Source organism: Ursus maritimus, unplaced genomic scaffold (assembly GCF_017311325.1).
Source record: "Ursus maritimus isolate PB19 unplaced genomic scaffold, ASM1731132v1 scaffold_23, whole genome shotgun sequence".
Taxonomy (NCBI): domain Eukaryota; kingdom Metazoa; phylum Chordata; class Mammalia; order Carnivora; family Ursidae; genus Ursus; species Ursus maritimus.
In genome coordinates this window covers 8,279,404-8,305,834 of record NW_024424786.1, presented here as the reverse complement: position 1 = coordinate 8,305,834, position 26,431 = coordinate 8,279,404, and the positions used below count along the sequence as shown (strand labels likewise).

The window sequence follows — 26,431 nt, the reverse complement described above, 5'->3', positions numbered from 1 at the left end:
GCCCCTGGCCACCCACAGTGACGCCATCACAACAACGATGGAAGGGCCCTTTCTCTTTCAACCTCTCCAGTCCTAAACCCCTGGGAGAACATGTGCAGTCCTATGAAAGCATGACGTACAAAACTCCAAGGAGCAGACTAATGCTAACAGGACACCTAGCCATTCCTATTCGGGCGAGTTCCTAGGGGCCAAAGGCATCATCTGACCCACGTGCGTCCCCAACAGACAGACTCACAGGGAGTTGGAGTGAGAGCCCCTCAGCAGCGGCGTGGAACCCGTGGAACCGTTGTGTGGTAACTTTGGTGAGGAAGGCAAGGAAGAATCTGTCATCTCCTCGATGTCTGAGTGAGAGGACGCAGACTTGGGGGACTTCTTCTTCCCGAAGGCTTGCTTGAAGGAGCTGCGTAACTGAACATACGAGACTGTCAGCCAGGCCAGGGGCTGCAACCAACACTCAGGCCTTGGTAACACAGAGACATGCAGACAAAAGAGCAATTAATTCTCCCACGTTTCCCCCCCACCAATGACAAAGGTTCCCAGCAGCTCTCTCGAATCAGTGCAGTAAGGGAAGAAGAGTTATCTGGTGCTGACAGCTCAGAGGACTGGACCCGTGGGTGACAATCCATGCCTACTCCTGCTTTGAGGCTAGATGCCAACAGCAAGACAGAGCCTGACTCAGCAGACGGATGGCGGCAGGATGGGGTTACACAGCAACAAAGCGGGATGCTCGGACATGGTGACGGATGCAGAGGAGATTAGTCATATCAATGGATGGGTTAGCTTGGTATCTGATATTAACGTTGGTCTTGCTTACCTCATTGACCTGCCAGGGGAAACGCAAGCAAAAATGGGGAAGGGGAAGGAAAAAAGACAATTTTTAACAGAGAAAGCCAGTGACAGGGAAAGCCTCGGACTTTTCAGACACAACATGGCCAATAGTAAACACCACACACAGAGGTTTCCGATAGGAACACGAATCTTCCAGAGCACGAGAGGCATCTTCCTTTATTATGAAAGAAAAGGAACAGCACTTCTGGAAGTCCCTACATTCCAAGTTCCTCCAGCTTCTTTGGCAGAAATGACTGCCCCCGACCTTCCTGTGCTTCTCACCCTTTTGTCTCTTAAGGCCTTAATTTTTTTTTTTTTTTTTTTTGGTGGAGGGGCGTGTCCATGTCTTCTTTTCTCAGCAAGAATAGCTTTACTGATGCACTAGTCCCAACATGGCTATACAGCCTTCAGAGAGATCTACTTAGGAGTTCCTGCTGTCCTTGCATATACTTAAGATGATAGAATAAGCAGGGAATTAGCCATCTTACTTGTTACTCAAAAAGTAGGTAAAAAATTTATTAACTATATTGGGAGAAAGGCACTGGCATATCACAAATCCCCCAGATCATGAGATGGATCTGAAAACTCTAATGAGAACATAAACAATTAAAGTGCAGGGTCTTCTCTGAAAGCCATGATAAGCATGTATTTTTCTAGACCCAAAAGATTAAGTTTTGACTTGAAAAAAAGGTCTTTTAAAATGTAATTTCCATTTTTCTAAAATCTTTCTTTTCTTCTGAAAACATCCTAGAGGTTTTGTTAGCCATTAAGAAATTCTGAAATAGGCTATTCCGAAATAATGAATGGGATTTTTTTACCCATCAGTATTACATCCATAAGGAATGGCATGCCCCAGTGTGGCTGGTTGAGATCCCACTTCCTACTTTTCATCAAATTTCCAGTTGCAGAAACAAAAAAATCCAGCACACAAACCATCAACCTAAAGCCTTGCCCCTACCTCTGGTAAAGGGCCAGATGGAAGAGGAGATTACAAAGATCAGACAGAATCAAGTTTTGAGATCATCTGAGAATGCCAATTATCCAACTTCCCCAATGGTACCGATAACCAAGAACTGTCTTAATGCAAGTAAATAAGTTTTATTTCTTGAATTGGAGAAAATGGATAAACACTGTTCTTCATAGAAAATAATTCTCTCTCATCACTTTGATAATTAAGTCAGACCATATTTTACCAAGAGTATATTAGAAACAGCAACATGTTAATCCTATTTAAGGCACAGCAAATGAGTTGACTAAAAGCCATTAGTAACAAAGAAAAAACTTCATCAGAATGATGAGAGGGTCACGCTGAACTGGACGTATAGTCCTTCAGTGCAAGTTATCAGTAACCAAAATTACTCCAACCTCAACTGCTCCTACTGCTAGACCTCGCCACCCATCCAAGATAACACAGAATGAGGGAGAAGTGTATGGAATGAATGAGGACAGTGAAGCTACTATGGAAACGCGATGCTGTCAGCACTGATGGGCGGGGCCTGTGCGCACTAACCCACTTCAGATCACCCTGGGATATCCCAGCACTGAAGACAGGGAGCAGCACATGTCAGTCAGAGCTCCACAGCCTCGACACAACTAAAAATGGGTGAGCATGGGTGTGCCTGGCTGGCTCAGTCAGGGCAGCATGTGACTCCTGATTTCGGGGTCATGAGTTCGAGTCCCCCACTGGGCCTCCTTAAAACCTACTTAAAAAAAATTGGGTGGGTATAATATTTCCAGGAGAATGGGAAAAAACTGCTCAAGACACCACTGTACAGAAATTCCAGTGGCTCACGGGGATTATGGAAACATGGAGAAACAACGCATTGGAGACCGGGTCTATTAAACTTGCCACTTTAAAGTACAACTCACCAGTTTAAAACCTTTCACTAACTCCTCCTATCTACATTATGAAACTTTTACTTACAGGACATGGTCAAAAATTGTTCAAAGAAAATTGGTTTCATGCTATCATAGGTAATTGTGTAAAGACACAGATAAGGATTATGAATAATGATGGGATAACTAGTAATACACGCTCCAAAAAAAAAAAAAAATTAAGAAGAAACCCTGAAGAGTAACTTTGCCCTCGCACCTGGAACTTTGTGGCTAACATTATGAGGAGGATGAAATGACACGTATATGACATGAAAGATGAGTATGTCACATAAAGTCTCATGAAACAGAAAAACTACAAGGTGGTGGTACTTTCGTAAGTCCTGGTGCTTGGCTGAGCACAACACTGAATTTGGTAAAAACATACCCACAGGCTTCTTTGGATCTACTCCCAAAGGTCTATGCTCTGGAGTTAAGAGCTGGCCCGGGGATGGGCAGGGGGACGGGCCGGACACTGGTTTGTTAGTACCCATGAAGGTCTTTGGATGCACACTCACCCAATTCTTCCTCTTCTTTTTCTTGGAATCACTCTCTATGTTGCTGCCCACACTGGAGTGGCTGGTGGCACTGTTGATGCTGGAGACACTGTCAGAGGAGTGCTGTCTGCGGATACGGAGGTCTGCGGACTGCGAGGTACCGTTTCCTGGGGACCCAAGGCAGGAGATCAGCAGCTGCTGCCTTGAGCCCATTCCTCTGTCCCAGGGAATGACTCTTACCCCTAAGTCCACACACCCGAGGACCGTGAGGTATTTCCCAGTAGACATTATCTTCTGCTCTCAGCTGCTGGTTTTAAGATCCTTGAGCAGGTATATACTATGCCCTCTTTAGTCAATGACATGAGGACCCGTTCTAGCCACTCCATCACAAAGAAGTAAGGGGAGGCTTCGAGAGAGAACCCTCCCCCCCAGATCTCTTAAGCTTGCCTCCCAGGATCCGTCTGACTGACACGGACACGCACCCCGGGGCAGGGAGGCTGCGTCCCATGTTGTCAGGGGAGGTTCCTAAGGGCAGGCAGGTTGTTGAGACAAGCCCCTGATTTTGTTTTTGAACCGTGGTACAGTCACCTGTGTTGTCAGAGCACCCCCCACCCCACTCTGCACTGTACGCTCCTGCCTCACTAGCCTTCTCTTGGGCCCCTGGGAATGCCGACCCCATCGCATCTCAGGGTCTTAATGTGTGTGAGTCCCTCTTCCTGGAATGCGCCTCGGGCGGGCCAGCTCTTGCTAATTAATCCCTCCCATTTCAACTCCATCATCGCGATTCAGGAGACCTGATATCTGAAATAACGGTGACGCCAAATAAAAGTTGCGGCCAGTTTTCCGCACAAGCATAGAACTAAACCCGCAGCCTACTCTTTAAGAACACTGGTTGCAGAGTCAGAGACCTGGGTTCTAGTCCCACTTCTGTATCTTACTACCCTGTGACCTCTGGACGGGACTCTCGCCCCTGCAACTCAGTGGTCGTATCAGCCCAGAGTGGAGAGGACCAGCATCACACTCATAAGGTTGTCATGGAAGGAAAATGAGATAATGAATCATTTATAACACCAGCTGAGTGCGTAGAACACAGTGAGTGTCCCATGCTGTCCCTGTGACTTCTACCATCACCATTAATATCACTGCGGCAGGAGGGAACTCACCCTCACAGCCCCATTCTCCCCCAGGTAAGACACACAAGCATAAAGCAATCTACTCAGAAGCACTTCCCTGGACGAACACAGGACGCTCATTTCAGGCTGGCCCGTGTCCACAGGTAAATATCAGAGCATGGTAAGGACACAGGTGCAATTAAGTGAAACACTTTTGATAGCTTGCCAATAGAAAGAGATTTTCTTCCATTTTTGAGATACATCAGGGAAGAGGCTGAGCTGGAAGAGGTCTGGAGTTACGGACTGAAAGTGTCTGCCTCCCACAACCCATCTGACTGACATGGACACACACCCCAGGGCAGGGAGGCTGTGTCCCATGTTGTCAGGGGAGGGTTCCTAAGGCTGCTCATCCTTTCTTTACCTTTGCAGTTGAGCTCCGGTGTGTTAATGACCCCATTAATGGCAGCCTGGGCAGCTGCGTTCTGTTTCTTCAGCAGCTCGATGGTTTTCCTTAACTCATTCAGTTCTGAATCCTGAGGAACAGCAAGAAATACTGGTCATCCTACAATCATCCTGGACAGAGTTCAAAGGAATTGCAACTCGGTTTTAGCACAGGAGCATAGGAAACAAAGGAGTTCCACAAAACTTCTGTCCCGTGCGTTAGGTCGGTCAATTTTCAACGGGCATAGAAGCACACAAAAGCGGCAGAAATAGGGGCGCCTGGGTGGCTCAGTCGGTTAGGAGTCTGCCTTCAGCTCAGGTCATGATCCCAGGGTCCTGGGATTGAGCCCCACGTTGGGCACCCTGCTCAGTGGGGAGCCTGCTTCTCTCTCTCTCAAATAAATAAAATCTTAAAAAAAAAAAAAAAAGCAGCAGAAATAGGACTGTGAGATGTGTCCCTGATGCTGCTGTCACTCCACCAGCCCCCATCTGGGTCATATTTGCACCCAACAGAATGCAATTCTTTATGATTTGATTCCAAGAGTTCAGATACACAAAAATCTATACCATTCTCTGGAACAAAAGAGAGTCTGATTTTGAGGATTGCTGTTGATTCTAAGCAGGGAAGAGTGCTTTACCTTTTGCTCAGCTGTCATGGTCAAACTCTGGAGCCTGATTGTCATGTTTCCAAGACTCTGTTCAAAGGCTGCCACCAGGTGAGCCTGGAGGAGGAAAGACACAGCCTTGGTTAGATTACCTTGCAAGGCAAGAGGGCCTAATGGGTGCTGGGTCTTAAAGGCTAAAATCCTCATTGGGGCCACTGAGTTAGCTCCCATCTAATGCTTCAGCCCCTGGAGCCCCACTCCCACCTCTCTCTGAGATGGAGTCACTCCAGCTTATCGAATCCTTAAAAATCCTGAGCTGCTTTCCACCGCAGGTCTTTTATACCTGCTTTCCCTTCTGCCTGCAATGCTCTTTCCTCACTGCCTTCCTGTCTGATTTTTATACATCCTTCTCAAGAGATCTCAGTTCATGACTTCATGACACCCCCAGATGGGCTGGTTCCCCCATGTTCACTCTCAAAAGCATGTGGACTGCTGGTCTATGTGCATTTCGGTGTCACAGTTAGAGACACATGTACTCTTGCAACTGCTGCTGCATGTCTGTCTCCTCTGCTCCCCTGCGCTTTGCTCACCAAGTGCCAAGCTCACAGGAGAGGCTCATGTCGAGCATGTTTGTAGAATGGATGAACAAAGTGGTTGGCATATTTTGCTTGTTATAATCCTGCTTAATAAAAAGCCACTGAAAGGCCCATCTGCTACCTCCTTGGAGAAACCTTCCCCTGTTCCTCCAGGGAGGTATGACTTTCCCCCAAGGCCCCTCTGTACTTTTATACACCTCTGTTAGAACACAACATCAGACACACCACTCTTTCATATAGTACTATAAGATATCTTGAAAAATGCTGCCAATTATAATTAAAATGTGCATCCCACTTTCAGAGATGTTAAAATGTAGGGGAAAAAAATGTATCTTAGAATTGAGAAATGGGAAGCTTTTCTGTCTGTCCCTTTCTCTGCAACCCTCTCAAGGACAAGATGCAACCTTGTGTCCTAACACGAAGCCTCAACCTTCCTCCATTGGTTGGTTGACTGAGGGTCCTGATAATACAGTTAAAACCAAGAATAAAGAATGGACAAGAGAGCTAATCCTATTGACTGCAGTTTCTCCATCTATAGAATGGGTGCAATATCTATTTTCCTCCAGGGTTATTGTGAGCATTAAGTGAAACTATACAGGTGAATATAGGTCTATAAACCTAGAAATGAACGGACACTGTGGGGAAAGGAAAGGAAGAGGTTTGGGATTGAGAAAGTGACAAAAGATAGGATGAGAACACGGGGGGGGGGGGAGAGATCAAGAAAGGGTTCTAGGAGAGGAGTGGGCAGATGAAGGAGAAAGAGAAGTGCCAGCAGAGGAAATGTGAGTCCCGGGAGGAGGGAGAAGTGAGACTGATCACGTGGTACGTAACATTCTAGAGGAAAAGAGGACTGATGTACTCAGTGAAGAATCAGTGAGGGAACAACCAGGGGACAGGTGGGACATTGTCCTGGGTCGTGAGGAGGGTCAGCGGACAGTTGGAGAGACTGGAGAAGTAAGTCAGAGGCCTCTGTCACTAGACTTCATCAAACTGCACCAGTTGAGGATAAGACATTTCTAGCATAGACTGCTGGCTCTTTTTGCCAACAGCTGTAGGAGTTAGCAGGGAGCAGGACCTCTTGTAATCAAAACGTTAAGAGGACTGCCCAGTTTCTTTCTGATTGCATGCTCTCTCCCTATTAAAAATCGAGAAAATGCTGTTGCATTTTGCAATCAAGAGATATGTTTTAGTTTAGTTTGCCCGGGAGAATATGGCAGAACCAAAGCCAATCAATTCAAGACAGTTTACATTGTGGATGAAGGAAACAGGGCCAGGGCAAGGATGTTGAAAAGAATTACTGCTGACCTTGCATTTCAAAGGAACGCCAAGGTCAAATTTAAATGACCGAATTTCCATTTATTTCAATTCTTTGATTGCCACCCAGGATTCTATTTATGGGCACTCATACTTTCTATTCGCTTAAAAAGAACAACCTGACCCCAAGAAGACTGCTATTGAGAAAGTGTTTTTGCAGACGGAAGAAGCCATATTTGTTCTGAAGAACCAGAGGTTTGCATTCTGCTGTCGAGAGAAAGGACTGACTTTGGGTCATGAGCAACTGTGAAAACACGGGCTGAGAGGCTGTTTGCAGCCTGGTTCAGAGCCACACAGCAGACTTCTTACCAAGTGCCATTCTCACATTCCCAGGAAAACAAACATGAATGGTATAAAAACACCAGAGAAGGTGGCTTTGAGTAGTTTGTCCTAGAAAAACAAACACAGCTTGGCCTGTGAGAAAGATGGCAGACAATAAAACATGTTAGTGCGGCCGGTGGTGTGTGGTAAGACTAAATATTTACTTTCAAACAATACTGGATTCAGTGGCTTTGGTGCGGAGCAAAACATACTTTTGGAATAATAATAATGTAAGAGATCTCACTCTGACTCTTCTGGAACAGAGGGTAGGGCTCCAAATGGCCCAATGTAAGGTCCTTTGGGCAGCACGAGGTCACTGGAGGAATGAACCTAAGATCTTTGATTAGTAAACTAATGACTGTTTGTTGAGTAGTCAGGGACACCAATGGACAGCTGTAATTCTTAACCAGGGGATGACGGTTGCTGTCAAACCTCACACTTGGATTATATCCAGATTGGCTCATTGGGTCTGGGGTTGGTCTTGATTCGAACGGTACCCAGATGAAGACTATTCATAGAAGAATACCTCTGGGGATTTTTTTTTTTTTTTAAAGTAAGATCTAAGCTTCAAAATTCAGATCTCACATCACTTTCTGATGTTCTTTCGATAGCGTTACTGGTGGTGGAAGAAGCAGAGAGACTAAAGAAGGATAATGAAACACACAGTGGCCTGATAAGGGAGCGTGAGAAAAAATTCAAAGACTCCCAGAAATGTGAGAGAACTCAGGAGAATGAACAACAGTGAGAGAAGTTACAAGTTACTGAGCTTGTAATTAAGGTCAAGTACTGCACGAGGCACTTCATATGCAGACTTGAAAGAGAAATGGTTTCCTTCCGTTGACTCAGGCTTCAGCCAGGAACGACCTGGGTAAAACCGCTGGTAAATGACTCATGCGAGTATTGACTCGGCTTCCTGGTCCAGGGAAGACAACCCTTTTGAAGTTGCTTTTCATTTTAATGGCATATTATGGGGCCGTGCAGGCTGCTTTCGGACAGGCTCACACGCGGGTGTTTGTGGTCTCAGACTGGGCTGTGCGCTCCGGGCAGGATGTCTTGCCTCACGGGCATCTTCGCACCTTCCAAAAACCTCAGACTCTGCCCTCTGAATGTCAGCCCTCACCAGCTCACAGCTCTGCAGCGGGGCTACTTTGCAGACCAGAAGTCTCTGCCGCTACTCTGACCGGACCCCTAATCTTATAACCACACCACGGTCAGGAAGCTTCGTGAAGAGCAAACCGAACCACCTCACTGCTCTGCTTAAAACACACTGATAGGGCTCCACTAACTTCAGTAGGAAGCCCAAACTCTCTACCTAAGAGCTGAGAGCCTCCGTGGTGTGTGATGGACCTGCCCCTAGCTTTTCTTTGATGCCTCTCCTCCCCTTTCTCTTCTCCCTTCTACCCTTGCCTCTTCCCTATATCCAAGCCATAGATTCTAATTATACACTGAGCTACTTACGGTTTGTAAATGCACCAAGATCTTCACCCTGGGCTTTCGCACATTTTGTATACTGGTTAGAATGCTGTCCTTCCCATGCATCCTCCCCTATGCAGCATCGCTCGGATGTCACCTCCTCCAGGAAGCCTTTCCTGACTCCCCCCCCCCCACACACACACCACGAGACTGAGTTAGGTGCTCCTCCTTACATATTCCCACAACCTTCTCCCTTGATCTCTCTCTTAACAGTTATCATGTCATAGCAAAAGCGTTTTGTCTCTCTGCGGTACCAGAGAAAGCACACTAAGATGACAGTGGCTGTGCTTGCTTTGTTGTTGAACCCACGGTGCCCGAGGCATAGTTGGCACTTAAACAGTTGTTGAATTCAGTGCTGGTTGGCAGCGCTTCCTGAACACGGAACTGTGTATATTATAATTATAGAACAGTCAGCTATTTATTTAGAGCCTTAGATTTCTTTCTCCTCCCCCCCGCCCCCCGCCAAAGATGAAAAGTCTCAGAAAGAGGAGAAAAGGGAAACGAACATTTCTGAGCCCTTCACATATTCCAGTACTGACCCCATGACAACGACAACCCGGAGAGCTGAGGCTTCCCACCCACCATTGCACAGATGAGCCCATGCAGGCTCAGAGGTTAAAGACGCTGCGCGAAGCCTGAGCCAGTGAGAGCCAGAGCGGACGCTCACACTCACGGTCTGAAGCCGTGCCCCTCCCGCGGTACTGCTCCCGCGGTACTGCTCCCACGGTACTCCTCCCACAGTACTGCTCCTGTAGTGCTCAGGGGCAGGCGGTCTTGACCGCAGGTCAGAAGGGAGCAGGGGCTGCCCCCACCCATGGCTACCACCCCGCATATCTGTACTCACAGCTACCACCCTGTATCTGTACTCACGTTTGCGGTCAGCTGGGTGGTCAAAGCTGAAACCTTTTCCTGTGAGGCATCCAGCTCCCGCCGCAGTTTGCGAATCTAAAGGTGGCGAGGGACAGAGTTACTTGCTTTAAGAGCCCCAGGTTGAGCGGGGCGAAGGAACGGATAATAGTGAAGGAGGAAATCCAACCAGCAAACGGTTCCTTACCTCTGACTGGCACTTTTCTTCTGGCTGTAAGGAAATCATAAGGGAAGTTAGACAAGTTGAGGAACAAAGAATGGGGCAATGTAGCCTGTGGGGACACCAGATCTGGACGCTTACAGCAGTCCTGAAGGGTGATGAATTTCTTTTCAAGTGTATTTTTCTGGATAAACTGGTTCATTTAATTTGACCAATGAGAAAGGCCAAATATGAACAGCATATGATTACAAGAAATTAGGAAGAATGAGAACAACACTCCAATTATTTTGGCTGTGAGGAGCCCTCCTGCTCCCGGGTGGAGTTGATAGGTCAGGTGTTCAGGAGAAGGCAGGACGAGAAGGGATGAGCCAGGGTTGGGAGGCCCAAATTTAGCAAATAGAAATACAGGCGTAAGTACATCCCATGCCACAATGGGGACACCTTCTACTAAGGAATTATTGGTCGTTCATCAGAGTTTCTAATTTGGCTGGGCATTCTGCATGGAATGTGGTGATCCTAGCTGGAGGACTGCTCCTGGGTTAACCGCCGGGTTCATCCCTCCTTCTCTTCTCTCCGAGGCGCTGCCCCAGGAGCAGCAACAAGGCAGGAAGGCCTCCAAAGTGGGGACCCCCCATCCGCCAGCCTGCTGACTCCCCCGGTTGTGAGGACCTTCCTGCTGCCCCACCTCCCGGCCCCCAGTTACCTGTGACTCTGGGAGATAAGGGTGAAGCCTGTGGGCTCTCTTACTGGGAGAGTCTCCCGTACTGGGACCTGTGTCTGTGGTGACACAGCTACCTGCCAGCCAGAGACTACAAGGCTACCCCTTTCCTCCCATAGGGGGAACCCGCAGCGGGGGGAACCTTTCTTTTGTTCTCTTTGGGTTCTCACAGGGGCCCATAAAAGATGACACCCCCACATTCTGGGCAATGTTGGAAGCGTTCCCACCTTCCGTCCACCCCTCCCTTCACACTTCCCAGGGGTGGGGCAGTGACTTGGGAGCCAGGTAGGCAAGTGAAAATCAGTAAAGACTCTGTTTTGTCCTTGGGTCCTAGATGTGTGTCCTAATCCACTGCTACTAGTGATAAACCTGTTATTTTAAAAAAATCAGCATCTGACTCTGGTGTCGACTTCTCAATTAGCTCAGAATGCAGAGCGGTAGGATTCATTATACCCTGCAGACCCTACACCCATCAGCAGCGGCAGGTGGGGGCTGGTTCCTGTCTGATCTCCCTTGGCCCCCTGCTCCCCCGCCCCCTGCCCTGACTCCTGATGCTGCCCAGGAGGGCCCTCCCTCCGGCTGGCTTCTAACAACAGCAACTGGTTTTTAGGAATGCTGGGGCCAAACCATTTAATCCTTGCACTAGCCCTACAGAGTAGGTTTGTATTCCTTCTGAGGCATAGAGAGGTCAGACCCTGCCTAATGTCACACAGCTACACCATCTCCTCATCTAAGAAACGTTTTCAGGAGAACACTGGGAGATGTCCTCACAGCTTACTCTTCCCTCTCTGGGAATATTCATCCACCCTTCTTTGTCCGTCTTTGTGTTCGTCACCCGTCAAACGTTCATGGATTTCCTACTATGTGTCAGGTGCTGTGTTAAGAACCCGGGATACAGCTGTGAGCATGACCGCCAAGCTCCTCACCTCATGTAATAAGTGGCACTGGAATGCTTACCAAGTGCCAGAGACTGTTCTAAGCCCTTTCCATTCATTATTCATTTAATCCTCATAACAACCCCGCGTAGGTACTAATACTACTCACATTTTGTACATTAGGAAACTGAGGCACAGGGAGGTGGAACAATTTGCCCATGGTCACAGCTGCTGAGAGGCAGAGCTGGGACTGGACCCAAGGTAGTCTGGCTCTAGAGTCCATGGTCTTAACGAGCACATTCTCCTAGTCTTTCACTACAGCTACATTCTCATGGAGGCCTCCCCGAAATCAGGCCCCTGACTTCTAAGTCTGACCCAAAGGAGAGAGTTAATGGTGAGAACGTCACGGCGGTCGAATGTTAGGGAGGCTAGTGGAGGTCTGTCAGCGGGCTGAACCATCCATATAGGATGAGCCCCACCTCTAAACACCTGTGTCCAGGGGCCTAACACTCCTTCCCCATACTTATGCCACCATCCGTCATTCTGCCCACCTGTCTCCAGGGTTGGGCCCCTGTTCTCGACAGCAGCCTGGAAAATCACGTGCTTTGTATCTTACCCCCAGCTGCTGCTCTCTGTACATCTAGGAACTCTAGTGAGGCCGGGAGCCTCCCTCCATTCAGCAGTTTCCCTGGGAACTCAGCTGCTGCCCCTACTGTCCTAGAGCGCCAGTCCAACGCCAGATGTGGCCCCTTAGATGTTCTCGACTTCGAGTGCTGTCTCTGACTTCTCCATGGCAGTTGTTTACCAATATGTTGCCTTTTCTTTCCTTTGTAATTAAAATTACAGGCAATTTTTAGCCAGAATGAGCATTCTTGAATATTCAAGAATTACAGAGTTTCAGGGAAAAAAAAAAACCCTATTATCATCCAATAAAAGCCTTTAGGACACTCAGCCATTAAACAGGCTCTTTGGTCTGCGTTGGTGGCAGCTTAGGAAACCCCAACAATCTCTTTTTAGACAACAAATAAAAACTTGTTCACCTGAACATTTACAAAGGTGGCTGAGTTTCAGAATTCTATCATTGCCAGTGGCTCCTAATAGATAAGGGACCCCACGCTCGTGCTGGGTGGTAGCAGTGTAGTCAGATACAGTTTGGAATCAGCAGACTACTCTAGCATGAAAACATTCAAATAGGCAAATGTTAGACTATTTTTTATAAAAGTCTGCAAAAGTAACCTATTTGCTCAGAGAAAGCACAGGTAAAGGACAGTAAAGGAGAACCTTCGACTCAGTGAATGTCAGATGTTGTGGGCACCCCTGACACCCCCAGGCCCCCGACAGCAAAGACAAAACTGAGAAATACCCAGAATAATGGGGTCATTTGTACAAAGTCACATAGCGAGAAAAAACAAAGATCAGGCCCTGGGTCTCTTGCTATCTAGTTAAACATGGAATTGAAAACTATTCCTAGGTCTTTGGTAATGTGGGAATTTGTATCAACTCAGGAAAAATAATTTGAACTTTCCTGTCCACCCACCAGGAACAGCAGAGCAGAGCTACTGAAAGGCACCTGACCACCTTGCAGTGGCGGGCACGACAGCAGTGGCCAGGACACGCCGGGGATGGCTTCCTACATCTGAATTCTCACAGCGGGAGCAGCTCAGGCTCTTCCCTCTGAGGCTGCTATGCAAGCCAGCCCGTGTTTCACTCTTCCAGTTGTCCTCTCTGTGTTGACAGGAAACTCTGGGAACTCCACTGGGAAAACCAGGGGCCTGGGCACAGCGATGTCTGCCGTAGCTGCTCTGCAGAACGCTGTGACAGCAGAGTCCCACAACTCTAGGTGTCCTTGGGTGCCTCTGGCTTCCTCCGTCAGCAGCAGGCTCCCCTCCACCTACATCCCATCCTTGGGCCTTAGCCCAGAGCCTGGCGCAGACGGAGGGCCAGTGAATCCTGCTGAACGGGTGAATCTAGGTTTGCAAGTACCATCTTGGCACCCATGCCGCAGATTTTCTCTCTTGAAGAAAGGACTGAATGCATGGACTAGGTGACAGAAGGTCATCTCTATATGCTTTCTGAGTAGACAGAGGTTTCAATAATCTCTAAGGTTACTATATGTAAAGCCTTTAAAATGAAAAAGCGAGGGTCCTGTGACGACATTTCAGACAAGATGGCTGGCTGAGGGACGAGGTGTTCCGGAGACGGAGGGGCAGGGTGGGTAGGAGCAGAAGAGATCGTGTCAAGGCCCTTCAAGTCAGACCATGTCAGCAATCACTGAAGCCTGTCTGCTTGCTATAGGCCTAAGAAAGAACAGTCAGGCCCTGGTCTCTTTCGCTTGATTCCGGGATGGCCTTTCGCTTCCAAGGGGCCGTATACAGTTTGCCCTGCTATGTATATAGGGCCCAGGAACCTGGCATTACCAAAAAGTGAATTACTAAAACATCTGTCCTCCATGGAATTAAGGGCTAAAGAATCTCTACTTCTCAATTAATAAAATGACTTTTTTTCCTATAGGAATTCCCAAAGTAAAGTTTTTATGCACATAGCTATAAAAACGGCAAGCACCCCTGAACAAATCCAGAACCATATCTGATTACACGTGGTGTTGTTTAGACCACTCATTGATGACAGCCAGCGGTGATGACACCAACATGTGTTCTGTGCTGGGCGCACTGTATTCAGGGCTTCACATGCATTTTCTTACTTCATTCAAGCTTATTTTTTGAACATCTATAATGTGCTGGGCTTTGTTCTAGGCACTAGGAATAAAAAACAGAAAAAGTCCTTGTCCTCAAGGAACTGAGTAGTAGTGAAATGTCATCTTCTTAACACTGGTCCTCACTACAACTCCACAAGGTAGGGGCTGCTATTCTTTCTACTTGACAGATAAACTGAGGCAGACAGAAGTTGTTCAAGGCCTTTCTTTTCTAAGGCTACCAGCAGGTGGCCAAGGCTTCTCACACATTCTAACTAGTTACCACCCAAAGCACAATGCCACTTTAACGAAGGAGTCAGTTCCTGATTTACTGGTTGATACATTATAATCAATAGCTCTTTGTGAATTTCAAATCTTGTTCCCTAATTAATCGAACCCCTTACAATGGACATACTTTCTCTAGGAGAAGCAATTGTATTTTATATTTTATTCTTGACACACTTGATAAAGGAGCCCCAGTTCTCATGGTCATAGCCACACAGCATTGATTTATACTCACTGTAGAATAAATTGATGACGTGCTGGAAACCAAGGAGAGCGAGGATCCGTGAACTATTTAAAAAAAAAAAAAAAAAAAAGGTGACTTGCACAGCTGGCTACTGTCAAGCCAAAAAGGGAGACAGGAAGAGAAACTCGGGATTGTGGGACACTACCAGGCAACTTAATCTCACCTTGACCCAACTTTTCCTGGTTTGGCAATAGGTCAGAGTCAAATAAGAATTTGCTAAAGGAGTGTCCTTTCCATTATCCCTTTTTTCCCTTACAACCTCTACATACATTTTTCCCCTATGAAAATAATACATGATTACTAAATTAAAAATTTCAAGTACAGAGAAGTGTTAAGAAAACACATTCACTGCCACAGCCTACGTGACTCATAATTCTATCACCCACAGGCAACCTGTGACCTGTTCCGTCCCAGCACATTTTACTCCTTTCTTTTTTTCTAACGTATTCCTTTAGGGTTGAGACAGTGTTGCATCCATGTTTTATACCCCGCTAGCATCTGTCACTTGTGTATGCACAAAGATGAGCTGATGACTATGAACACAGGAGGCTGGCTGTTGGCCACAGTCAACTCATTCCAGACGAACATGCAGAAGAACACTTGTTTGGAAAACATTATCTACTGGAATAGAGATTCTTCTTTTGATTTCTAACCCTGTGTGCAAAATGACAAGCAGGTAGTGTCCCCTTTTCTGTTTCTGACTGGTTCTTTTGACTTAGAACGATCTTCATACCCTTTTTGCACCCCTTCCTGCTCCCAGCCAGTGGAGACATTTTATTATTTTTATATAATTTTAAATCACGGTCTTTTCTAGGACTAAGTAGTCTAACTGACTTCTCTTTCTGGGAACCAGATTCTTTAATGACATTTTCTTAGTAATCTCTCAACAACTTGTTGAAAGACAAAAATATGCCTGTGGAGACATCAGAGACATTTAATTGGGCACAGCTTTCCTGACCACAAGTAGAAGGCTCTACCCCCACACGAGCTATCCCCTGTGGTCTGAGAGTGGGAGGCTTGGGAATAACTTTCCACGTGCACTAAACGGCTTGCACTTACCACCCAAGAAGTGAACTCAACTTGGATCAGCACTGGGCAGAAGCTACCTGCCCACGAGATATCCGACCAACAGCTCAGCCCACCACCCAGGTGCCTCCACACTGTCTTCCCATAAACCTCCTACTCTTCCTTTCTGTGCTTCTATCCCATTCTGAATCCTGCACTTCTCTCTCGAGCATGCCCTGCCTAGCACTTGGCCTCCTCAGAGTCTCCGCCTGTACAGTTCCCTTTGTTTCGGATACTTCTCATTTCTGCCTGTCCAAATCCCTGGGATCAGCTCGAACAACGCATCTCCAGGGAGCCTCTCCTCGGTTCCCTGCCTGCCTGCACCAGATGCACTTCCTCCCTCTCTGAACCCATGCAGTTCTTGACTTGCGTGTCCGGCCCTCTTCTCTCCTGGAAGGTGCCTGCTTTTCTGAGGCCATCGCTACACTACCACTCACATCCACCATCCTTAGCAATGTTAGGGTTCTAGATCCTTTCCTCCATTCTGCCATCGGTGACTTCTCTGGCCCAGGCCCCATAAGAAATCAGTTTATAGTGTTAATGGCCAATAATGGCTTTCAGTGTTAATACGTAGACACATTAGCAGACGCCCCTCACGCTGCAACTTAGTGGCCTAATGTTCTAAAGGGATAAGTTACGTTAGCCCTGTGACATGGGCAGTAGGGGCAGATGATACTGGAGCCCATCTGGGGGAAGAGACGTGGGTAACATACAGCCACCCTTCAGCTACCCTTTTCCATCACACCACTTGCTCAGCCAGCACAGGGCTGCCACGTGGAACTAGGCTGCTAGAAAATGGAAATTTGTCTCTTCTATCCCTCCAGCTCATACGCACAGACTTACAGACACTGCCCTCAGCAATATCCCAGTGCAGGCCCAGGGCCGCAGGCAATGAGCACATCTGGCAAGCTTCAGTGGAGGTAATTATTTTTCTCTGTAATTAACTCCTCTCACTTGGTAAATAGCAATAGCGAGGCTGTGGTCCAAAGAAAGATTCCTTGATTTCCAGAGTCAAATCCAAACTGAATGTGGCTTGCCTGAACCATTGCAGTGGGCCACGCTCCAAGTGAGCCGAACCAAATCAGAGCCTGGGTTACGTGGCTTGGATACTTGGACAGCAAATTGCGCACGAGACAAAGCCAGAACAGCGAAAGCACTCCCTGTCCCTGTACCTCTGAAATTTGAAGCTACGAGGAACCACACGGACTTGTCCAGGCCATCTCTGCACCTGAGGAATCTGAAATCCAGAGAGGTTAAATGGTCTGCTTCTGGTCACACAGCGTTCAGGAACAGGATCTGCTGACCCAAAGTATGGAGACTGTTTTGCCCTTGAGAGATCTGATTCAGGCGTTTCTGAGAGTTTTGTTTTTGTTTTTGCCTTTTGGTGTGTTTTAGAATGGTTTCCCCAGCCCCTCATCCAACCTACACGGACACAAGCTGGGACTAAATGAGCAAAAAATGCACGTTTGAGAAAATCGTGATTTCACCCCTGCCTCAAACCTCGGTGATTATACATGCATGCTCTAGACAGAATAAAACAACTGGGCATCAGCCAACAAAGCAAGCAAATACCTCTGATGCCACACTTGGCATCTCACGTGTATCTTCAGCTTCCTACGAATCAAAGCACTTTCTCATTTACAGTATTGTTGGTGAAGTGATCCTCATCACCAGAGAATTGGTAGGTAATATTCCCAGACAGGGCAGGAGTTTCTACCACTAACACACAAAAGAGTAAGCGAACACCCAGAGAAGCTAAGTGATGTGGCCAAGCACACACAGCTAGTTAGGAGCAGAGAATGTGCGTCTAGGCACGGTATCCTAGTTCTTGCTCCACGATTGGTACTATCAGAAGTCCTACCAGTGAGAAGGAGGCACAGTTCTGATGGCTAATGGACCACCCTCTGAACCAACCGCAAAGGAAGTAGAACTGAAAACAGAGAACACACATGTAAGAAAGCCCAGCTGTGCCCAAGGCAGAGCCAAATATCACGGTAGGACTGAATAGCAAAACAGAGGGCTGAAAATCAAGAGTTTAGGACTGGGTCCTGGCTGCACACAGTCCCCGAGGCACTTCTTTGGGCTCAATTTTGCCATAAACAAAACAGGAATGTAATGGCCCTTGGTGAGAAGGAGAAAACAAAACATGACAATTATAACAATGGCTACCATTGATTGAATACTTACTATAAACCTCTTTCGAAGTCATTTTGCATTAGATGCTTTCCGGGATTTATCCCACCTAATCTTCACTTCAATCCTCTGAAGCAAGTCCAATTATTTTCTACCTTTTAATGAACAGGAAATAGGCTAAGCAGGGACAAGTGCCTTCCCCCAAGTCGCTTTGCTAGCAGTAGACATGCCAGGATTTCAATCACAAGTGTAATTCAGGGGCTAGAAACCCAAGTGAGTTACAAAAAAAGATTTATTTATTAATAAGTCGCTCTGTTCCTATGGATTCCATAGGAACTGCTCAAGATTGCACCGGCAATTAGGGATGATTGGTATAGTCCCTGGGCAAAGACATCCATTTTCAAAATGCCTCGAGCCTCTCCCTAAATGTGAGCTATTAAAGTTGACTTTAAGATTGCATAATGCATCTGATGGAAATTAATTTACCTGAAATAACTTTGAAAGGTTGCATCTGGGCCATGCCTGTACCTCATCTACATATTTATGACTCCCACTTCCTTCAAAATGGAAAGTGCTAATTAACTCCCACAAAAACCTCACCTAAGTACTTGTGCTAATTCCTCTTAAATTTCGATCCTGCTTTCTGGCCTATGATATACCTTAGAAGGAGGTTCTGTTTGGTCCAAACATGAGATGTAAAATCTCCCCCCCAACTGTTTCTACAATCCTGGGATTTATAAATTCAAAAGTTGCAGGGGGGTGGGGGGAGCATTTACCAAATGGAATTAAAAACACCTCCTTGGACGAGCTCTGTTTTGGTTTTGCAATGTACTAGCCCTCGAAGGAATAAAAGCAATTTGATGCAAGGTTTCCCCCCTGAAAATGCTATGTATTCATAGTATATTGACAGCTGTTCCTACCCCCTACCCCCCAAATTTGATTTCTACCTCTGCCCTTCAGTTCCACGTCACCACGAATCATTAGGGTTTACAAAAGTCTAGACACTGCTTGTGGGCAAGCCTCTTTTATCAATGTCACTTTGACATCCCAGATATTCCACAGTGGTGCTGCCTGACAGCTTGATTCCAGATAGAATACATAAGAGCTCTGTGATGATGATACTGTAATGGTCCCGGATCTTTATGAGGCGAAGCGTGCTTGTTTGGACAAGCTTCAGTCCTGAGCACGGTTCACTCAGGTACGCACACGACAGAGAAGATGAATACGGCCCAGGACGCACTCCACGTGTGAGTCGTCACCGGGCGGGCTGGGGAATGCTCTGCGGCCACGCTTGGCGAGCACACGGACTAGAAAAAAGTTCAAGACCAACTGCCTACTCCTTCACTTTGGGTCAATGTATTGGCCACTATGACTGCCCAGGGTGGTTATAGCATGCATTTCTAGCTCTTAAATCCAGCAGAACGCTCCTGGTAACTCCGGCTCCACCCCCCCTTAATCCTCTGTCCCAGCAGGTTCCCATATATGGATTTGCAGACTTGCTCACTGGATGTCACTGGATACAAGTGACACATAAACCAGGGTGAAGGGAGGACGTTGCTAGAAAGATGGACTGGGGGGGAGGGATGGGGGGGGGGCACACAAGTGCCCTGTAACTAAACCCTTTACAGTTTTTATAAGCAAGTACACTGGGCAAAAGTGGAAGCCTTTATTCTGTGTTTCTTTCCCTCTCAGCTTGTTTAGGGATTTCTTAAACAAGACAAGTTTGGGGGTGCCTGGGTGGCTTAGTTGGTTAAGCGTCTGCCTTTGGCTCAGGTCATGATCCTGGAGTCCCAGGATCGAGTCCTGCATGGGGCTCTCTATTCAGCAGGAAGCCTGCTTTTTCCTCTGCCCCTCACCCTGCTCGTGCCCCCTCACTCTCTCTCAAATAACCAAAATCTTAAAAACAAGACAAACAAACAAAAAAAGCAAGTTCATTCTCTCCTCCCAGGAGGAAGCTGGGGTTCTATTTCCCCACTCTCACAGGGGCTGGGAGCAGAGGGAAGCAACCATGACTCCCGCCCACATTCTCGTCTGTCCCTGGCAAAAAAGGCGCAGCTGCAGCTATGGCCGTAGCCTGGGCTCCAACTGCTCTGAGAGTCCCCATCCCCTGGCTGGGGAGTCCCAGCTGCCAGGATGTCACTGCTAACGCTGAGTCTACAGGCTAGGACATGTAATGACACTACCAGGTGAACACGTATATCTATCGCTGAATTCTCGTAATTCCATGAGCTGGTTACTATTACCATTCTCATTTTGTCAGTAAAAAACCAGAGGCACAGGGAGGTGAAGTAACTTGTGCAAGATCATATATGGAAGAAGCAGGTGGACTGGAATTCAAACCCCGGTAGTCTTACTCCATATGTTTAACCACTAGTCATGAGTACTGACTCCAACATCCTATCATTCCCATTTTCAGGAAGCTTTTCGGGGGTGGGGCTGTCCCTCCACAGCATTTTGACTGCTTGCCTCCCTAGCTCCCACCCTGAGCGAAGGAACAAAGGGAAAGAGAGATGAACCAAGTTAGAAAGATGGCTGGCAATGATGCCCACACCTACTTTCTCCCAACATTCTGATTAAAATGAACAAAACATAAAAATCCAACCCCAAACATTCACAGTTAGGGAGCGAAGAAGGAAAAGGGCATACCTGAAGGAAAAGGGTGTAACTGAATAAACTTAAAAAACTGGTGCCTGAGAAATAGAAAATGCTGGAGTGAAGTGGAGAGGCTGGCTGCCCACAGGCCCCCCGAGCTCCACGGGTACGTTACCACAGGGAAATGAAGTAACTCTCCAGAAACTCGGCCTGCCAAGACGGTGAGCCAGAAGCTGAACCTCAAGATGGAGGCATATGCCAAGAAGCTGTGGCCCAGGTCCAAGAGGGAGAAGCCTAGAGTGGAACTCGGTCAGCTCCAAGTTCACTCATGTGTCTTCAGCAGCCTCTTCCCCCCAAGAGGTGAATGAAGAGCCAGACCCTGCTATTCAGAGTTCGCAGCCCCAAACCCCAGAGTGAGTGAGAGAGGTGGAAACACAGGTGGGCTCTCGGGTCGTGAACTCGGTACGGAGGGCCATTATCCACACTGCATAACCTGAGACAGCAACCCTCCTCGCTTACCTTCTTCAAACCCATCCCGGAAGGAGCCCGAGCGGCTCATGGTTCGGCTCTTCTCATCCAGGGACATGGAGCTATTCCGGAATCGGCTATCTGTGTACGGGTCGTACTGCCCGTCGGCATTGGAGAGGCTGTGGGTCCTCAGCATGGTTGGATTGGACAAGCTCATCTGGGTCACCGTGGTGGGACTCGCTGGAAAAAAAAGGAAGGGAATTGAAAGGTTGGAAAGTCATGTCTCTGTTCGAATCCTGGATGGGGACGACAAGGGGACTGATTAGTATCGGGCATTATCTGTCCCTGCCAACTTCCCTCCCTTGCCTGTTTTCTAGAAGATTGTCACATCAGCATTTGAATAATACACTGAGAGCTAAAAATAAGGGAGGAAAGGTGGGTCATTTCCAAAGCAAGGCTCTGGGCCTCAGCTTTCCAACTTGGCACGTTCCGACAAGCTAGTGTCACCTTCCAGGCATGAGCTAATTACTCCCTGGGCTCATCTGGAACAGCTCCCTCTAAAGCCAAAGCCGAAAATAGTCCAACCGGGCTTTTGATCAGATGGGAAGCATTTGTGCATGACAAGAAACTTTTGCCTCAAAGAGTTACGGCTGGGAAAGAACAATATGAACACAGGTCTCGCTGCCTCCAATGGGACATGCTTGTAATGGCGCCTAAACAGCTTCAGGGCAAAGAGGCACATCCGCCGTGGCCCAAACAGCCTTTTTTTTTTTATTAAAACCTTGTCCATTTCAGTAATATGCAGTATTTCCAAAGTATCTTAATTCATTAAAAACGAAAAGTTAAGCCTTACTTGATTACAAGCCACACCTGTCCTTAAAGACGCCGTGTTTGTTATTTGCAATATTCAGAAAAGGCCGCCCTTCTAAAGAGCAAGACGAGAACGGGCAAGATTTTTTTCCCCCTCCATCAGTCTTTCAGGGCTCAGCTCCCATTCTTCCTGGTAAGTCTAGCCAGGACTGATCTTCCCTTTCTCTAACCGTATATAATACTTGCTACCGGACCATAGTCGGTTTTTACACGGTTTCATATAAAGTATAAAGCTTTGGATTGTTCTCTTTTACCCTGTTTATGAGTCTGTGTGGGTGTGTTTGTCTCTCTGAAAAAGAATCCATTAACATGTCAGCAGGGACTGTCTTAACAGATTCTTTTCCTTTCCCCACTGTGCCAGTCAAAGCATTATGTCAGTAGCAGGCATTTCCAAGAATACTTGTTCACTCAAAACCTGATCTTTATTTTCCAGCTTAATAGAGCAAAGCAGAGGACCAAACACGGGGTATGCTACCGCTTCTTCAGATATAAACCTATGTCTTCAGAGGTCTTAGAAACAATACATTCTTTTCAAAAATGGAATGGTTTGCTCTTTGCTAGAACCCTACCTAACTCAACCATATCAATAAATCACTTGATTAGAGTACCAAAATCTTTTCTCTTTTCTTTCTTTTGCTATCATCAATCGCCTATAATCAAACTACATTGCTGAGGGCTGATCAATAGGGAGACTGATGTGACTGCGTGGAGATGACCACATACCTTCTTCAAAATACAAGACTAACCTCAGCCCCACGGAGCTGATCCCCACAGCTAATGATCAGTGGTTACTCACCAAGCTGGGAGAAGTTGAATCTTGTTCCGGAGGGAGACGTTACACTGGAACCAGAGGAAAACGGGGAATTGGCAGCGGGGTCCTGCAGGCCTCCTGCAGAGTGGGACCGTAACCATTCTTTTGCATCTTCTTGGGTGCGAAGCTGGGAAGTGGGAGTATACCTGGATAGACAGAATTGACGCTGGGATTAACTATGAACAACGCTTATGAAAATGAACTCCGGGGAGCTGATGATAAATAGACAAAAAAGAAAATATAGATCCAACGATGATGTTAAAAAAAAAAAAAAAATCACATCACTACACATCCTGAAACTTATGAAGTTTCTCCAAACCTTTTTTGCTACTTGGCTGCCTTTGGGGAAAACTGCAATTCTTTTCAGTGTGGAGGGAATACATAAAGGGAGCAAGATCAGCAAATGCTCAAAGGAGCCGTCCCTGGGCGTACCTGTAACATGTTGATTCATGATAGTGTCAGTTCAAAGCCCCCACCTTGACAGGACTGAAGCAACACAAGGAGCTGCTGTCAGAGCTTCGAGGAAGTTTTAATCAGCTAGCTCATGGCAGCTGCGCTCTCGAGTGCACGTAAGTGGCCGCACGTCCCAGCGTATCAGAAACCAGACGTGATGGAAGGCGTGACGACACCAACGCTTACAGTGTTTGCTGCAATGTAGCCCCGGTAAGTCTCCGTAACAGGAACCCCAGATCACTGGGTGCCACAGAAGTCATGGGGCCCACCTCCTCATTTATTATGTAACATATCTGGTAATGATGTATCCAGTGTCACCAATGTGCTGGGTGTCTTCGTAGACCTCTTGCCAACACCTCCCACCCACCCAGCAATGCAGACGCTACTATTCCCATTTTACATTCAAAGAAGGGGAGGGCCTGCCTCGAATCACGTACTGGGATTTCAATCCATTTTATGTCTGATTCCAAAATCCATGCTCTTCTCATCATGCCCGCGGGCAGCATCTCAAATTTCTGAAGTGCCCAGTGGCCAGAGTACCTTTGGACTTAGACACAGATTACTGTGGGGCGACTACTGATTATGGAACCAGAGGGATTCTTTTGACTCAAGAAAAAGAGGTGCTGGTGTCTTGGCATTGCACATGAACGTGCAGGGAGGGAGGGAGCTAGAAGGGAGAGGTAGAGTGAGGGGGGCAAAAAATGTTTCTCCCTTAAATGTTTTTGCTATAGGTGATGGACATACAACTTTCTAGGTCACGTCAATTGCATGAAGACAGCCTATCACCTATCTCTATTCTGAAATTTAAAAAAAACAATTTTAAAAAGCCAGAGCTACATCATTTTGATAGATCTCTACTGCAAAATAAATAAGTAAATAAATAAAAAATATATATATTTATATATTAAAATATTTCTATTTAGAGGGGTTAGCTTCCTCTTAGGGCAACAGTAGGGCATCAATGCCAAACTCATCTTGAGAGTGGCTGGGATCTAAGTATTAACATGGGGGCTGACAAGAAGAAGACTTTAGCACAAAAGGCCTTGCCAACTGCCCCCTCTATGGCCACAGCGCTGAACTTCCCCCGCAGGACATCTGTTGGGTGGTTTTCAATATTTTTATTCTTAGATGCTCAGAATTGGCCTTACTCGAGTTCCTTTACTGAAAGGCAGCATTGATACCTACCTCACATTACTGTTCAGAATGCTCTCAGCCTTAAGAGTTGCAAGTTATTAACTACAGACATACATGACAGCAATGAAACATTTCATTCCAAGTTCCTTTTTTTTTTTTTTGGCGAAAGCACTTAATGCTTAGTGCAGGGTGAAGCAAATGCTACGAACAACGAGGTGTTTAAAGAGCAGGAGAAATGACAGCTGCAACCATCATACAGTAGGACCCTGGGGCAGGCGTTAGAACTGGAGTCCCTCCTGTTAGCAAAGTGAAGGAGATGGCGTGAGCAACGGTAACTTACATCATCTTGCTTCACCAGGACTTGCACCAAAAATGAGCCACGACTTACGACGAATGGAAGGACGTTCCTTCCTGGTAGTCTTTTCTTTACACCAAAGCCAATCACACCCGTGTCTTGTTGGGCACCAAAAACTGACACAATTTTTAGAATATTTAGGAAGGACAAAGCATCTGTCTTTAGTAATTTTCTATGGCCCGAAAAGTTAAATATTTTCCAATTTGGGGGAGATATTTCTCTCCTTTGCCCATGTCCTGGCTAACCAACGTGCTGTAAGTCACATCCTTTCTTTTGGAAGACAGCCGTGAACAGAACATGGTCAGGGTGAAGAGCTCATCAATTGAACCCGCTGGTCCCAAGAGTAGCAGTAACTGCTCTCTGGGCTGGCCCAGGGGTGTTCTTCATGAGATGGTTTTCGCCACAGTAAGCCTGAAAAAGCACAGCCTCTGCCCAAGCAAAAAAGCCAACAGATGGAGCGATGAGAATGAGAGGGTGCCGACGGAGCCGCCGTTTCAGCGGGCCCTGCTGCGGTGGCCAAAGCGGGGACCCCAGCCCAGCCCAAACCCCCACCAGCCATGAGAGTCACGCAGCCAAGCCCCAAAGCCACACCAGATGGCACGGATGGAAGGAGGAAACGCAGATACCTGAGTCCTTTTTTAGGCAAAGTGTTCCTATCAAGGTGCGGGTCACTGTAGGAAAGTTAAAACAAAAATGAGAACTTCAGAGAAGCACAGGGAAAGCAGGCAAGGGAAGGAGGGAAAGACGAAGGAGGGGCCGGAGATCTGGAGCAAGAGACTCACGACACCAGGGAGCGCTCCCTTATAGCCAGCTGCGCATGCAACACGTCCACATCCACGGAAAACAAGAGAAACCTGATCCTGGGCGTGGCTGACACCAGCGCATACCTTACCCCGAGGCACCAGGAGGCCTGAGCCATCCACTGGACCCCAACTCTTCCTCCTTTGCCACAGGTGCAAAGCAAAACCCAGGGGCTGCCCCAGGTCGAAACAGAGCCCCCATCTTCCACAGAGTCACCCAGCCTTGTACCAGCACCACTGCTTCTCAGAGAGAGAGATGCCAGCTTCCCTGCACCCCTACCTCTGGCCCACCCCGAAATGCCATTGACGATGACTTCACGTGAGAGAAGGGACTTGCTGGAGGGTGTCAAGAGGCCAGCAGTCTGCATATTTGGAATTCATGGGTAACAACGTGAATTCCAGGTCCCTCTTAAGTTTGGTGCAGCTCAGAGCTGAGCCCTGGGCCCGAGTCAGGGCATGTTACAACTTGTTGGCTGATAAAGTCAAGGCACTTGGATTTCCAAAGAACAAGGGTTTAAAGGCTTGGTCGGTGAGTCTGACAAAAACAAAGTTTTTGCTGTTGACGGGGTGAAGAGGATTTTCATTAATTTTTTTTTTTTCCTAGCACGAAACAACATCTGGTGATTATGTTTGGCCAAGCTGTGGCCCCCCCACAAACTGGAGGTCAGGATCCATCTCTGAGGCCCACCCACAGGGCAGCTAGGGGCAAGCAAGCCTCTCAGTTTGTAGAGCCTCAACCCTGCACATCCTCTTTTTCATTATCATTACAGGAAACGGGCACACAGAACACAACAGCCTGCAAGACACAACAGCCAAACTGCAGGGAAGGACTTCTGAAGGGAAAAGAGCC

The 26,431-nt window shown here is 47.2% G+C and overlaps 1 protein-coding gene across 2 annotated transcripts in view; it reads right to left on the bottom strand.

The window, feature by feature from the left end:
• NAV2 (neuron navigator 2) overlaps window positions 1-26,431 on the bottom strand; it is a 383,478-nt gene that overhangs the window by 33,253 nt on the left and 323,794 nt on the right. The window contains exons 17-27 of one of the 2 annotated variants that reach the window (XM_040638895.1): window positions 25,408-25,452; window positions 22,825-22,985; window positions 21,210-21,398; window positions 14,892-14,944; window positions 10,114-10,137; window positions 9,930-10,004; window positions 5,389-5,472; window positions 4,731-4,842; window positions 3,219-3,364; window positions 815-823; window positions 236-408 (exon numbers count right to left, since the gene is read on the bottom strand). In XM_040638895.1, coding sequence (XP_040494829.1) covers window positions 236-408; window positions 815-823; window positions 3,219-3,364; window positions 4,731-4,842; window positions 5,389-5,472; window positions 9,930-10,004; window positions 10,114-10,137; window positions 14,892-14,944; window positions 21,210-21,398; window positions 22,825-22,985; window positions 25,408-25,452 — 1,071 coding nt within the window. The remainder of the gene's footprint in view (window positions 1-235; window positions 409-814; window positions 824-3,218; window positions 3,365-4,730; window positions 4,843-5,388; window positions 5,473-9,929; window positions 10,005-10,113; window positions 10,138-14,891; window positions 14,945-21,209; window positions 21,399-22,824; window positions 22,986-25,407; window positions 25,453-26,431) is intronic. The other variant, XM_040638894.1, reaches the window with a different exon arrangement.